At 37.1% G+C, this 14,517-nt stretch overlaps 1 protein-coding gene across 12 annotated transcripts in view; it reads right to left on the bottom strand.

The window, feature by feature from the left end:
* Positions 1–14,517, bottom strand: part of PPIP5K2 (diphosphoinositol pentakisphosphate kinase 2) — a 54,530-nt gene that overhangs the window by 14,280 nt on the left and 25,733 nt on the right. For 11 of the 12 annotated variants that reach the window (XM_075526168.1, XM_075526173.1, XM_075526167.1 and 8 more), the window contains 11 exons: positions 14,297–14,382; positions 13,491–13,616; positions 13,257–13,378; positions 9,596–9,778; positions 7,442–7,583; positions 6,152–6,375; positions 4,420–4,547; positions 4,117–4,231; positions 2,450–2,557; positions 2,247–2,363; positions 1,317–1,490 (listed from right to left, as the gene is read on the bottom strand). In XM_075526168.1, the coding sequence (XP_075382283.1) occupies positions 1,317–1,490; positions 2,247–2,363; positions 2,450–2,557; positions 4,117–4,231; positions 4,420–4,547; positions 6,152–6,375; positions 7,442–7,583; positions 9,596–9,778; positions 13,257–13,378; positions 13,491–13,616; positions 14,297–14,382 (1,525 nt within the window). The remainder of the gene's footprint in view (positions 1–1,316; positions 1,491–2,246; positions 2,364–2,449; positions 2,558–4,116; positions 4,232–4,419; positions 4,548–6,151; positions 6,376–7,441; positions 7,584–9,595; positions 9,779–13,256; positions 13,379–13,490; positions 13,617–14,296; positions 14,383–14,517) is intronic. The other variant, XM_075526170.1, reaches the window with a different exon arrangement.

The following is a 14,517-nucleotide window of genomic DNA, read 5'->3' as shown; positions in this document are numbered from 1 at the left end:
CATAGTCTATGTTTCCTTTAAATCGGCCATTTTCTTCCAGCAAATAAACAAGCACTGAATGCTGAAACACATTCCATCTGAACATATATTATCTGCACTCAAAGTTTAGCAATTTATGTTATTGATACCTTTGGAAAGTAACTTCTACGTAATTTATGAAAATGAAAATGGTTAAAAGCTTAAAGTAATAGACTATGAAGTTGTGTGTATGTGAACTCATAACTAGGAGGGGAGTTTGCATGATCATAGTGAAAACAGCTTTTAAAAATACAGAAGATGTTGTGAGCATTTGTTTATGATAAAACTTGGAAATAGAAAATGTAAGACATTCACATTTATTATCTCTGTTAATTTATGGAAGTCATGTGAAGTTATACAGAAATCCTTATAGAAGGGAACCATGCATCTTTTTCTCTCCACACTACCAATAACCAAGTTACTTGCAAATGTGTAATACTTCCATTGCATACAAACAGCCCATTCCCAACACAAACATGAAGGAAAAGCTTTGGTGTGAATCTTCATTTCTGATGGTTTTAAGCAACTGAAAATGAGGCAATAAGAAGCTGTTAGTCTGCTTCTAGCATTAATATCACAGAAGTGCCACCATGTGAAGCTTTGCCACTCAACCATACAAATGGTATCAGTGATACTGCTGTCCATCCCCCCACCTCTGTGACATTAAAGCCATATCTGTGAAGCACACATGGCCTTCGAGACAGGAGGCTAGACTGTTCAAGATGTTATCTAAAGAATTCATGAAACACAAACCCCATCCACTTAAAAAAAAAGCTTCCAGTTTATTCTCTTACCTTCAAATGCTTGACAAGTGGAGTCACTTTCACCCCATGTGAAAGCAAATACAGAAGAAGACATGTCTCTCACCTCCTGTACCTCCCCTACCACCCCCAATCCCTCCGTTCCCTCTCAGCATGATCACCCTGAAGGTTTGCTTAGTTCCCAATAGCAGCTGTCTTGTAAGGATGAATACAAAAGCAATGTATGTTAGTTTGAAGATGTAGATTTAGACTGAAAAAGTCTTCGTTTTCAAATATCGGCTTTCTAAAATGGCTTAAAAAGAAAAAAGGAAATAAGTCTTATCTCAAAATAATAATTAATTAAAAAAAAAAAAATACTCCTTCAGACAAATTACTGCCATGGAGGATTTCCCATAGAATAAGAGCAACCCTTCTGTGAGACATAACATCATACTGGTCCTGTGTCATCAAAAACAGAATTACATTTGGTTTTGTTTTGTTAAAATTAAGAAAAAGTTAATTTCTGTGAAAGACATTATCTGGAACATAAACACTTACTTCAACAGAACCAATCTTCCTGGATCTTGGAAGGGGTGACTTCCTGTGTATATGAATTGGGTCTGATACCATTGGCTTGAACATCACTACTGACCGATCTGTTTCATCTCTTTTAGAAGCATGTGCCTCCTCATCACTATCATTTCTGTGAGAGGTTTTCTTCGAGCCTTCATTCTACAAACAATACATAATTAATTTTCAATTTAGCTGCACACCTTGCAACATGTAGACAGAAGTGGCTGTTAAATAAATCTGCATAAACATAAAGCAAGCCTATTATAAAAATATGAGATGTAAATCACATATTATTGAACAGATTGCTCTAGACTTTATTTAATAATCTATGTGTATTTGCTCCTAACCAGCCACTGCATATGATAGTGTGGTCCTAATTAACCATACCATTCAGCCAACAAATCTTACTCCAATTTTCTGTTGACATAGTACTAAAATCCTGGCCCCACAAGTCAATAGAAGAATTCCAGCCAAGCTTTGCTTTCATTCATTTCTCAAAAAGCAGATGGTAACTCCACAGACCTGCCCATACATCTTGGAAAATATCAATCCTTCCTCAACAATCTGTATTCACAGACATGCTGAACTACCTTACTTTCTTGAAATATTTCTTTCAGTTGCCAGAACATCATTGATGTGACATTGATGTTGATACCACTTTTCTTACGAGTATTTCATACTTCTAGCAAAAATTCTGGGAAAGCCATAGAAGGTCCAAATTATCTGTGTCCATTACCTCAGTGTCCATTCAAAATGGTATAATACATTGCGACTGCCTATATTTTACTAGGTGTTTTTCTACCAAAATAAAAAATCACGTTTGCATTTTTGACCTAACAATTTCACAGTGTTTATTTTAGGTATGTCCGCATCCAGAAAAACTAACTTTTATTTAAAGAAAGGCATAATTATTACCTCTCTGGAGGCAGGTCTGTATCCATATCCAGCTGGTAAGTTTTTGTCTTCCTCACAACCTTTGGCTCCTGGACTAAAGTGCAGCTCTACATGAAAACGTTCTTCCGAAGAAAGTTCCTGAAGAAAAATTATTAAATAGGTTTACACTTTAATACATAGCTTAGCACTACTCATTTCTGAAGATATTTATCCATTTTAAATACCTTGTTTGGATCCTCATAAAGCATGATAACAATCTGTGTCATGTAATTGAGTTCATTGACAACATTTAAATAATCCATAGCTCGTTTCCATTGTTCATCTTTTGATTCCTTATGAAGGGGGAAAAAAAATATCAACAAATAAAACCCAGCTATTTTCTTTAAAAAGACTGATGATTTCCCTTTTTCCCCATTTACATGGATTGTACATTCACAGCAGAAGTATGAAGCTTTTCACAGCTAAGGAAAAAACAGAGATACAACCAGAAAAAAAAAAGTGACTTAAAATTACTCAAATGAATGAAAAGTGGAGATCAGAACTTTTCATATTTTATTTCAGTATATCTTTCATGTTCTTTTGCCAATGATAAAATATGTCTTATAGACAGAGGCACTGTTTTAAACTCTCCTGATGGGAACTGTTAATTTTGCAATAAACTAATTTCAACTAGTATATTGTGGAAAATGTTTCTAGATACTGCTCTACCAGTCAAACAGAGTACGTGAAGGCTTCTAGTATATAGAGGAAAAATAACCATCGCAACCCAAACTATTTAAAATGAATATTCACCTTTTTTCATGCTCTAGAAAAAATACATTTAGTAATCCACCTTAAAGGAAACTTAAAAGTTTATCAGCCTAAAACTAGGAGTCTATCTGCTGCAGCATATGTCACAGAGGTCTAGAGTTAAAAATGCTTTTGCCATCAGCGAGTTTATTCATCCATTACAAGAAGCAAGTATGTCAATACAACCATTTCAAAAGTTGCGTCAGGGGAGGTTTAGATTGGATGTTAGGAAAAATTTCTTTACTGAAGGGGTACTCAAGCATTGGAGCAGGCTGCCCAGAGAGCTGGTGGAGTCGCCATCCCTGGAGGAGTTAAAAAAGCATGCAGATGTGGCACTTCAGGACATGGTTTAGTAGGCATGGAGGTGTTGGGTTGATGGTTGGACTGGATGATCTTAGAGGTCTTTTCCAACCTTAATGATTCTATGATTCTATGTTAATCAAGCTCTATCTTAGAAGCAGCCATGTAGGCTTTGTGGTACTACATTTATCCTCTCCAAGAGCTCAGTTAGGTCATTTTTGCATCTGGAGACCTTGTCTTTTTTAGTCCTTCATTTCAAAGCCAATCAGATGGAGAATAATGCACCACCTTCAAGGTGTTCTACAACAGTATAGGAAAGTAAGACAATACACTGAACAGGAGAAACTTTGCACTACACGAGCATTCTTGAAGTAAGGCAGGGAGGTCTTGACAATATGGTAATGGTCAAAAATAATAAGCCAGTCCAAAAGTGAATTCAAGAGAACCCTGAATGGTAACTTGAAGGAAAAAGAGTTGGAAGACTTTAGGTGACAACATAAGACAAAAAAATGAATTATCTGCCCTTTTCAAATCTCTTTGAGACCATAACATACAGAGCTGAACACACCCATGGAACTCAGCATTACTTTGCAGGGCATACTGATTTCCACCAATGTGCACACCAGCAATTTGAAATATCTCTCTGCATATATAATAGGAAATCAAATGTTTGAAAAACTGTGATAAATTTCAAAGCCACTTAAGAAAATTAAGCTTTCAATGGATACAATTTTAGTAAGATTGAGCCCATTTGGTTCCTCTCAAAATATCAGAGCTTTAACAGAAAAAGTGTTCAACTTACATCACATAAGGCACCATAACGAAGGGTGGATAACAGGGAGTGGACATGACTCTCACTGGTGAAATACAGCCGTGTGCGAACATGGCGTTCAGGGGACATAACACCCCTGGAGTAACTTGAAAGAAAGGAAATCTTATTAGACCATAATGAGATGTGTCCCTATTTTAGAAATAGTTGTCAACAAATAAATAAATCATACTTTTTAAATTACTATGAGCTAGTAATACATTTCAAATATGAAAGCTATGGAATATCTCCATTAAGTCTTATGGAAATTAATGTAACCATGTAAAAAAGACTTACAGAGGGTGAAGCTTATTTACAGTATCATCATCTTGAGTTCTCTGAAGGTCAGAACGGATTTTTCGAACTAGAGGAGTGCAGTAACCTTTGGCAATCTCTAGTTTCTCAGCCTTAGAAATACCATATTCCTGTGTAAGAAGAAACTGAGTTTTAAAATTCAGTTAAAGATTTAAATGCCTTCTAATTCAAAGCTTGTATATTAAAGCCAATTAGTCATCTACTAGTTTGCTCTGGCTGCAAACTTTTGTTTAAAATTTTTATTACATTTGATTACTGACATCCCTTCAAGTAGCAAGGGGTTTGCCTTTTTGCTGTTTGATTTGACACGGAGAAACAGTTTTTCATTCGCTGGTTAAACCACAGAAGTGCATTCACCTTCTGGTACGATGAAGCTCTTTTTCTTAGGCAAAACATCTAGGGAATTATTCCTCCTCCCTGCTCCTCTGCCGCTGCCCCTCCCCGCCCCTCCCTACCCCCCCCTTCAGATATCTATGGTGCATTTCATCTCACCTGATTTCAAGTAACTTTTTTTTTTTTTAAACAGTCTATAAAGAGACATAGGCACATTACCTATTTAATATGTCTATGCTAGTCTGGGGTAAACCACCCCACAGAAAATCTCCTATTCACCTCAAATAATACTGAAAATGGTAGTTAAATACAACTGGAAAATATTGTATGTATTACAGTATCTACAATATTTAAAAATCTCCTCTTCCAGAAGCTTCATGCTCTGTGCTGCAAATGATATGAAAGTGCTCTCATCATTATGATGGATCTTCTGATTACCCTAGAAAGCACCATAAGCACTTTCCCTTTGCATTACGTAGGCTTATCAAATTCTCTTTGTTTTTCTTCCTTTAGTATGTGTCCTCATTTTTACCTACTCTTCTCTAACACTCTATTCAAAATTTAAGCTTAACAGGCCCACATAACACAACACATACTTAGTATCATTGCTCTTTCTGTCCTCCTTCCCTGTCAGGGAGTTTGAGAGATGCCAAGAGGAAGAAGTTCCCTCACTTGCTGAATACAGTACGGATAATACCTCTCTTACAACAGTGCTCTGTAGCTGCAGGGACACTTGGGGAAAGATTTAGTCTGTTCTGTCCTGTTACCACAAAACAATTTCATGTCCTGCAGCCTACAACATTTTAGAGCTAACCTGAGTTTAACAGCCTGTAGTATATGGAAGTTTAACTTGTCTGCTTCTGGCCTGAAATTCTATGAAACTTAATGTGTACATTTTTAATCAGGGAGTGTTAGCATTTTGAAGCAGCAGAAAGGTCTTTTTAAATTTAAGTTGCTTAAGACAAGTGAAATTAGATAGGTTAGGATTAAACACTGTCATTTCCAAAGAGCATGAAACTGAAATTTCTGAAAGGAAGAATGAAATTAAATACAATTTCAGAAGACACAGTTGTTCACAGGGTCTCCACTTAAATCTACGAAGAATGACTGCGATGAACCACTTTATTTTAATACACTGCAGTAAAGGAAGCAGACATGTTCACAGCTTAAATTGCTGGAAAAATTAACTTTGAACACATCTGAATGAATTATGAATCAAATTTTTCTTACAAAAAATAATCAGCTTGCTACCAGTAAATAAGGCTTTTATTATTGCAAAATACAGGAACCTTCAACAGAAAAGACAGAGCAGACGTTTTCACAAAATTTGAAAAAGCATTTATTCTACAATTTATTCTATTTAATAACTGAAAATGCTTACCTGAGGGATCACAATGTCAGCTAAAGCCTTTGAAAGCCTGTATAATTCCATTGTGTTTTCTAATTTTAAGGAGCCATTGTGCTGCACGTCATATTTTATACAGTCATAAATATCAGGAATTTTGCTAATATCATATCTTCCATTTTTTGTTTTAAAGTCTTTTTCCAGCTTGGCCCACCTGCGCAGCATCAATTCTAGTGTTTCACTGTGGTACAGCTGAATATCTGGATAGACACATATCTCATATAAGTAATCAAGACCATCCAAGTAACAAAAGGGAAATTTTAATTACATGGTAGTAACAGTTGAATACAGAGGGATAAAAGGGATCAAATAAGTTAATGGTGTTACTTCTAAGGAGAGGGAACAGATGTGCATATGGTTAATTTTACTGCTGAAAGCATCACACCTACATAGCTACATCAATATAGTAGAAAGCTTCGCTGCAGAATTGCACCACTGGCCCTTTAGGCAAAGCTACAGCACCAAGAATAAAGTGTCCTACAGCACAGATCATATATTAAAAAAAGGCAGCAAAAAAAGCTGTAAGAAAATTGTAGGAGGGAGGAAGAGGAGCAGGACAACACCTCTATTTTAGAACAGAAAACACATTCCATTTGCCTTTCTCTCTTGTACATGTCAACAGCAAGAGCCAAGAGGCTCTTAGAAAGGATGGATTACCCCCATCCCAGGACAGGAGATTAGACCAAATAGACACTGATACTGTATACAGGTGACACTTGTACTGCTCAAGCTCAGAATAGAAGCTGTTTGCATACTATACGCTGCAGAGAACACTGATTGCAAATATTCCAGTATTTAGCTAGTACCAAAAAAGCACTGTGGTCACTTCCAGCTCTAGTTTTCCTGGGTCATTGGTTCACCACCATTAATATTGAGCACTAATTCTATGCAATACTACTACGCTTCATACAGCAAGCAACAGATCTTTAGCGAAGATACTTAAATATAAAAATGTACTTATGTAACTTAGCTTTAGTACCATCTGCTTTTCCTATTATTCTTGTCGACTGCTGAGTTTCAAATAATTAAGACAAGAATTTCTGCAAACATTTGAGGACACTACAAAAAGCTCTTACCTGCAATATGACATGCTCCTCCTGCTTTTTACTCTAAAATTATGCATATGGAATCAGACTGTGAAAATCCCTAACCCATTGTTGATTAAAGTTCTGCTAAAAGCGAGTTTAATGAAGAAAAGTTATGTTACAATTCTCTCTCAGATGTAAACAAGAGAAACTAAATACAACTACAAAAATGTTTAAGTACCTGCAGACTTTGGATCTTCCATTCTTTGCCTGATCTGAGAAGTCAAGCTCTGGATCAAGGAATAGACCTTGTCACATGTCTTTACAGGATTTTTAATAACCTGCATTGATTTTATCAATGAGATGCTTCCAGATGGAGTAAGCTGCAATTTGACATAAACACAAAATTATCTAAACAAACTGACTAGATTTGAAAGAACTGGGGAGAGAAGATGGAACATATGAAAGATTCCAAGAACTGGAGAAAAAGCAGTCAAGCAGGTTGCTATTAATTTTTGAAACCATTTCTCAATTATCTACTCCCTTTGAGGCATTAAGAAAAGAAAATATATTGAAAGGTTATTAGATTTACTAGAGATTCAAAGATGACAAGAAATTCATAGGGCAACTAATTCTATACAGTAAACATGAGCAGTTTCAGGAGTTCCTAAAACTCTTTTTTTGTTCCAAGACAGGAAAATTGGAAAGACATTTCAGACTTTGGACGTACTCAGCAACTTCCCATAACTTCCTTTCAAGTAACTATTGTATTCAAAAGCTTACAAAAAATTCTGTAAGAAATTTTATCGTTAAGCTACGTGCCTCACAAAATACTTTTTCTTCTATAAAGTTCTCTCCTTAGCATAACTGAAAGGAAGAACCAGACTTGCAGTAGTAACTGATACCTGAAAAAAAGTTTATCTCTTCCTGTTTTAGGTTTTTGTTTCTATAGGACTGCAGCACACAAACACAAAGAAAGAGAAACCCTTTAAATGCATGTATATCAAGAATATACAAGATGTCCTTCAGAGCTGACTTCATTATAAAAATTATAGAAGCTACAAATTACCACCATCGAGTGTCACTAAAACAATACAGTCAATATCCGTGTTAAGTGAGGCTTAGCCTCAGTTTTTCAGAAAAGTCTGCATAATCCAAAGTAAACAATGATATTAAACAATAATTTATATACATAACACACACACATATTTGCACTTTTCCTAGTTTCCTCAAATGCATAGGATAATTTGGATATGGAAAACTTCTGCCCTCTACCTAACAGTAAGCAGTTCATACCTCCCTATTATGACCAAGTAAATCAATACGGAAGGTGCTCTGGCACAGAAAAAAAACCCATATTGTTTTCCCAAATCGCAAGTAAGTTAGAAAGAAAAACAAAACCAAAAACAAACCAAAAGAGTTATTATCATTTTATAATCCCAGAGCTTATTTACTTTCAGTGACTGTCTTAAAAGAGTGTGTTCTATTAGTTCCAGCGACCTTTCAAATCCCATTATATTTATATAGCAAAAAGAAGGGGGAATATAAATAAATCCTTGAGACCTTGTACCCTTTCACTTTTTCCAAGTACTGCTGAATTCAATGCTTGCAGTGGTTTGGATGATACTTTTAATCTATATGTTTAAAGAGATCCATGTAGAGTATACATGCAGGGTAATAAAATTATTTTTCAATAATTTGCTCTCAATATCTCTTAGAAAATAGCAGTTTAAGCTTAAACCTTATTTGAGGAATTGTATTTAGCTGTTATACCAGATGGAGTAAGGGCAATTGAAAGAGAATGAAGTTTCTTAACAATAATAAACATTACTTATGTTTAAAACCCAGGAACCATCATGTGTGTTCTGTACTAAGTCAGCATAAATGATATTAATATGCACTAATTTAGCATGTTAATGAGACATTTCCTTTCACTGATTAGAAAGTATTCTACTGGTTTTCAGCTTCTTAGTATTCTTAGAGTTAAAAAAAAAAAAGGTCTTGTAGCAGATTAAGTATTGAAACAACTGCAGCAGGCAAGCAATATATTTTGCAATACCACACACTGTCAAAGTAAAGATTACAGAAAGTGTAAACAATATAGTTTCATTTCTTGAATATTTGAAATATTTTTAATGGAACAGTGCAAAACATTACAAATGATGTCCCTATCTACTCCTATTTCAAAGTTTGTAGCTATTCTGATTACTCAAATTGCAGGACAGCTCAAAATATCTAATATTGCAATTGGTACAGCTTCCTTTGTAGTTCAAATTATTTGCAAGCACACAAATAATTTTTCAAAATAGATACATAAAATCACTGCTTATTACTTTTACACAAGACTTTATGTGGCTATTTATTTCATTTCATAGGAAACTAATCATATGCTAACCTTATCGTAGTCATCAGCAGTAAATTCTCTGTCTCTCTGGAGAATTTCATGGAGTCTTGCTTTAACACGATGCTGACAGCTGCTTAAAGAATCACTGTCGCTGTCCAACAGACCATTCATATTAGCACTTTTTACCATCTGGACAAGAATAGGGGTCAGCTCACCCTCTAAGGCCAGTAGTCCCTGAAGCAAATAATGCAATTAATCAGGAAAACAGATAAAGATGAGAATTTAAGAGTATCTTAAAAGACCCCACCCAAAACACTAATTTAAATTCCAAGATTGTATCACTTGCCTATGGGTTAGATAAACAGGGACTTGGCAGACAATACACGTTTGCATAGAAACGGCCCCCAGAACACTGCCTTGGTGTGCAGAATTGCTACAGTTGGTGCAACAGTGATGGTGACATTTCATAGGGCATGCTCCCCAGCACCAGCTGAAGTGACCCTAGCATCTCAGTGGTGCCCAGCATTGCTCCTGGGAGGCCACAGCTGTTCAGGTCTTGGGTTGCAAGGAGTGCATGGCGCCTTCTCCCTGAGGCTGGGAGCAATAGCAGCCTGACTTGTGGGGGAAATGCTCTGCTCAAGGCATTAAGTCACCAGATAGTAGCTATGGGAAGAGTTAGCAAACTGAATAGCATCTGGGAGGACAAATGGGAGATAGACAGGGTCTTTGCTACAGAGGCAAAAGCCCAAACCCTGTGTGGCACAGAAGGACAGTCAAAGGCTACAGTTGAACAAGGGGTCAATGGAGACTTCCAAAATGGAGAAGGCTGGAAACTTTTGTGACTTTTCTGGCAACAGAAGGGCTCTGGGATAAGGAAGAAAATGGGGTGGTGTCTCCTCAAGCCTGCTGACCAAGGAGAAAGCAGGACAGATGGCTGAAATAGTTCTCCACCAACACATGCAGCATGGAAACAAACAGGAGAAATAAGAAGCCTGAACACTTGCAGAGCTTTAAGTTTATTCTGATTAGAGAGATGTGGTGGAATAGTTCACATAATCTTGCTACAGCTACATACAGGGCCCTTTGGAAGCCAGGAAGGCAAGGAGGCAGAGTTGGGCTCTATATAAAGGAGTAGCTTGAACACCGGGACCTTTGCTTTCAAACCAGTGACAAGCAAGTCATATTTCTAAGGAACAGAGGATGACAGGGCAACATCATGGTGGGCCGCTGCTACAGACCACATGATTTAAAAGGGGAAATAGATGAAGCCTTCTTAACACAACTGGAGAAAGCCTCCTGATTGCAGGCCCTGTTTTCCATGGTGGCCCTTAGCCCTGGGTACCTCATGCATGGGCAATATTGCAGGGGACAAGCAATCCAGATTTCTGGAAAACAGCCAGGACCATTCTTTGACACAAGTTACTGATGAGCAGAGGCACTCCCCTGGACCTGTTACTTGGAAGTGTCAAAAATGTGGAGGTCAACGGCAGCCTTGGTAATTGAAACGTGATTATGACAGATCCTTGGAGAAGTGAACAAGACAAATAATTGCATTAGAGCCCTGGACTTCAAACAAGCAGACTTTAGCTTGTTCACAGAATCCTATGGAGGAGTGTCCTGAAGAACAAAGGTGCCCAGGACAGCTGGAGGATCTCCAAAGACAACCTCCTCAAAACACAAGAGCAGTCCACTCTGACATATGGAAAGTCAAGCAGAAGGTCAACACGGACGAAAAAGGAACACACAGAAGGTGGAAGCAGGAATGTGCTACTTGGGAGGAACAGAGACACGACCTGAAAATGAAGGGTGGAATTAAAAGCCTCAAGAGGCTGTGGAATCGCCATTCCTGGAGATACTCAGAATTTGACTGGATATGATTCTGAGCAACCTCATCCAAATTGGCTCTGTACTGTGTGGAGTTGGAGTAGATGACCTACAGAGATCCCTTGAAACCTAAACCTCTCTCTCACTCTGTATTATTACTGAAACTCATTCACCTAAGAGTAACACTTGCACTGTCTGTGTCCTCTCATGCAATTAAAAGATCTATATCACTGAAATGAGGAAATAAGTGAATAAATTATTAACAAGCAGAAGTATTACGTATGCAAAGAGCTACTTGGGAGGAGGAGCAAAAGAGAAATTTGCCTAGCATAAAGAGGGGTAAAAGAATAATTTGTCAAGCATTACAGATGTAGAAACTTCTGAATTCTGTGTTTTATATTAATAGTTCCTATAAATTCATGTTTGTACTGAAAAAAAAATGTTCATGCTTTTCAAACGTCACCACAACATTTTTATAATTTCACATCACAAAATACACGTAAAAAAAATATTTCTATAAAGTGCCAAGATGTAGTACTGCTACCATGTCTTATTTATTAGGTATTCATTTCGACAGGCCCAAAGTAAAAAGTCTCCTGTAACCACTTCAAGAAACGACTACTATTAATTAAAAAAAAAGTATGAATGTATAGTCTGTACAATTTCTCATTAAAATATATGCAAAGTAGTTTATTGATTCCACATTTCTAATAGCTTCAAACCCTCTAATTTCCTCTATAAAATTACAAATCAATGAATGAAGGATGGTTTCAATGAAGAGCTTTGCCTTTAGAACTCCAAATCTTCTGGTCCAAATCACTGAAGTGACTGCAAATTGCAATTTTTGCTCATGTAAATGAATACATTATCTCAAATCAGTTCTACCGTCTGTGCTTTAACCAACACACACACACAATCTGTCACAGAAATCTGACAAAATTTCAGGAAAGTAGGCCCTAAACAAATAAGCAAGGTGCAAATTAAAAATGTTGCCAATTGCATCCTGGGCTGCATCAAAAGAAGTGTGGTCAGCAGGCTGAGGGAGGTGATTCTCCCCCTCTATTCTGCTCTCTTGAGACCCCACCTGGAGTACAGTGTTCAGCTCTGGGGCCCCCAGCATAAGACAGACATGGACCTGCTCAACAGGGTCCAGAGGAGGGCCACAAAGATGATCAGGGGGCTAGAGCACCTCTCCTATGAGGACAGGCTGAGAGATTTGGGGTTTTTTAGCCTAGAGAAAAGGCGACTCTGGGGAGACCTTATAACAGCCTTTCACTACTTAAAGGGGACCTACAGGGAAGATGGGGAGGGACTCTTTATCAGGGAGTGTAGCGATAGGACAAAGGCTAATGGTTTTAAACTGAAAGAGGGTAGATTTACATTAGATATTAGGAAGAAATTCTTTACTATGTGGTGGGTGATGAGACACTGGAACAGGTTGCCCAGAGAAGCTGTGGATGCCCCCTCCCTGGAAGTGTTCAAGGTCAGGTTGGATGAGGCTTTGAGCAACATGATCTAGTGGAAGGTGTCCCTGCCCATGGCAGAGGGCATTGGAACTAGATGATCTTTAATGTCCCTTCCAACCCAAACCATTCTATGATTCTATGATTTTGGAGGTTATTACTGAGAGGACTAAGGTATATTGCTAGGGTTGTATAATTAAAATCTGTCTGCATCTGCTCAAAGAACTTCAAATGCTTGGCACATTAATTGGATACTTTTCCACTCTGAACTAAATACTCTTTGAAACCACATTTCTTTTAAAACACAGCCTCATTATACACTGTGGATTCTAATAAACCATAAATCTCCCCCAGTCTTCAAAAGAAAAAACAAACTTGAGAACATCAGAATTTTTAAAATTGCAAATACAATTTTCACATTGTACCTTTGCAAAAGCTGCTGCAGTCATCTGAACTCGTCCCTCATCAGAAGCGTAGATTTTGAGATCATGTCGGTAAGTGCTATGTAATCTAAGTAAACCACATCCAGGAAATCCAGCATAATCTCCTACCAAACAAACACTTTGCTCAGACTCTCATTTTGCACTTGATTATCTTCAAAAGGGATTTATGCCATTCCACACTTTTTAAAAAAATTATTATATATTTTTTTTTTTTACCTTGTCCACCTGGATACATACACCTGAAAGCCCTTCCAAGCTCCTCTGCTTGAACCCTGCCTGCAGGGGTCAATTCTCCTCCCCATTTTAGAACCAGAAGCAGAGATGGCTCATTTCTTCTATTATCTAATTGCACACAGAGAGCGGAGTTTAGTAGCGAAGCATATTATAAATCTTTTTTTTTTTTTTTTGCATATGAACAAAAATATTTGGACTATGCAGGGTTTCAGTAAAGGATCTCTTCAACATTATGAATATTTAATAGCATTCTAACATTAAGATAATATTGAACTGGAGAACTAACTGGACATTTAAAAAGAGAAATCTGAAGTAGTTAAATTACAGAGAAAACATAAGTGAAAAATATTTAGCATGAAATCTGAAGCAAAAAGTAAATTGAGACAGAAAAATTAAAACAAATTGGGTGCTACATACCCTACAGTTATTTCAGTCAACAACCATGGGTCAAGGACCAGAAAATCTTATAAAAGTTTTAAAGACAGCAGTAAATGCTGAGTGGGATTTTTCCATCCCAGCCTCAAAACACTGTTTTTGATGAATCACTGAAGCTTCTTTTCACCCTACTTTTCTGTTACAAAAAAGCAGTGTTAGAATACAAATTTACTACACAGTTTTAGGTGTACAATTCAGCAGATTAAGAGACTCTGAATATCTGCCAACAATAGAAACATTCATTCAAAACAACATATTCCTTCTTCTTAACATCAAGACATGCTATACCACTAGTCTGTGACTATTTAAACACACATGATATTAGGTGATTAGGTGCAAAAGTAATACAATACCTTCCTCTTCACTGGAAGTCTTTGGGCAACCATGAGGAAGATATGTTAACTGAACTTTGCGATTTATGCCTGAAAAATGGCCATACCTGAAGTAGGAACAGGGGAAAGTGAGAGGGGAAGAGGGAGAGAAGCATTTTAAATATTTTCCTCCAAACCTGTATGCAGGATATAATAAATCAATGCTGGCCATTAATTTGTGCATTTGACCACCATTTATTGAA

Source organism: Mycteria americana, chromosome Z (genome assembly GCF_035582795.1).
Source record: "Mycteria americana isolate JAX WOST 10 ecotype Jacksonville Zoo and Gardens chromosome Z, USCA_MyAme_1.0, whole genome shotgun sequence".
Classification (NCBI taxonomy): Eukaryota; Metazoa; Chordata; class Aves; order Ciconiiformes; family Ciconiidae; genus Mycteria; species Mycteria americana.
The sequence above is the reverse complement of the archived record's forward strand: the minus strand, read 5'-3'. Positions and strand labels throughout refer to the sequence as shown.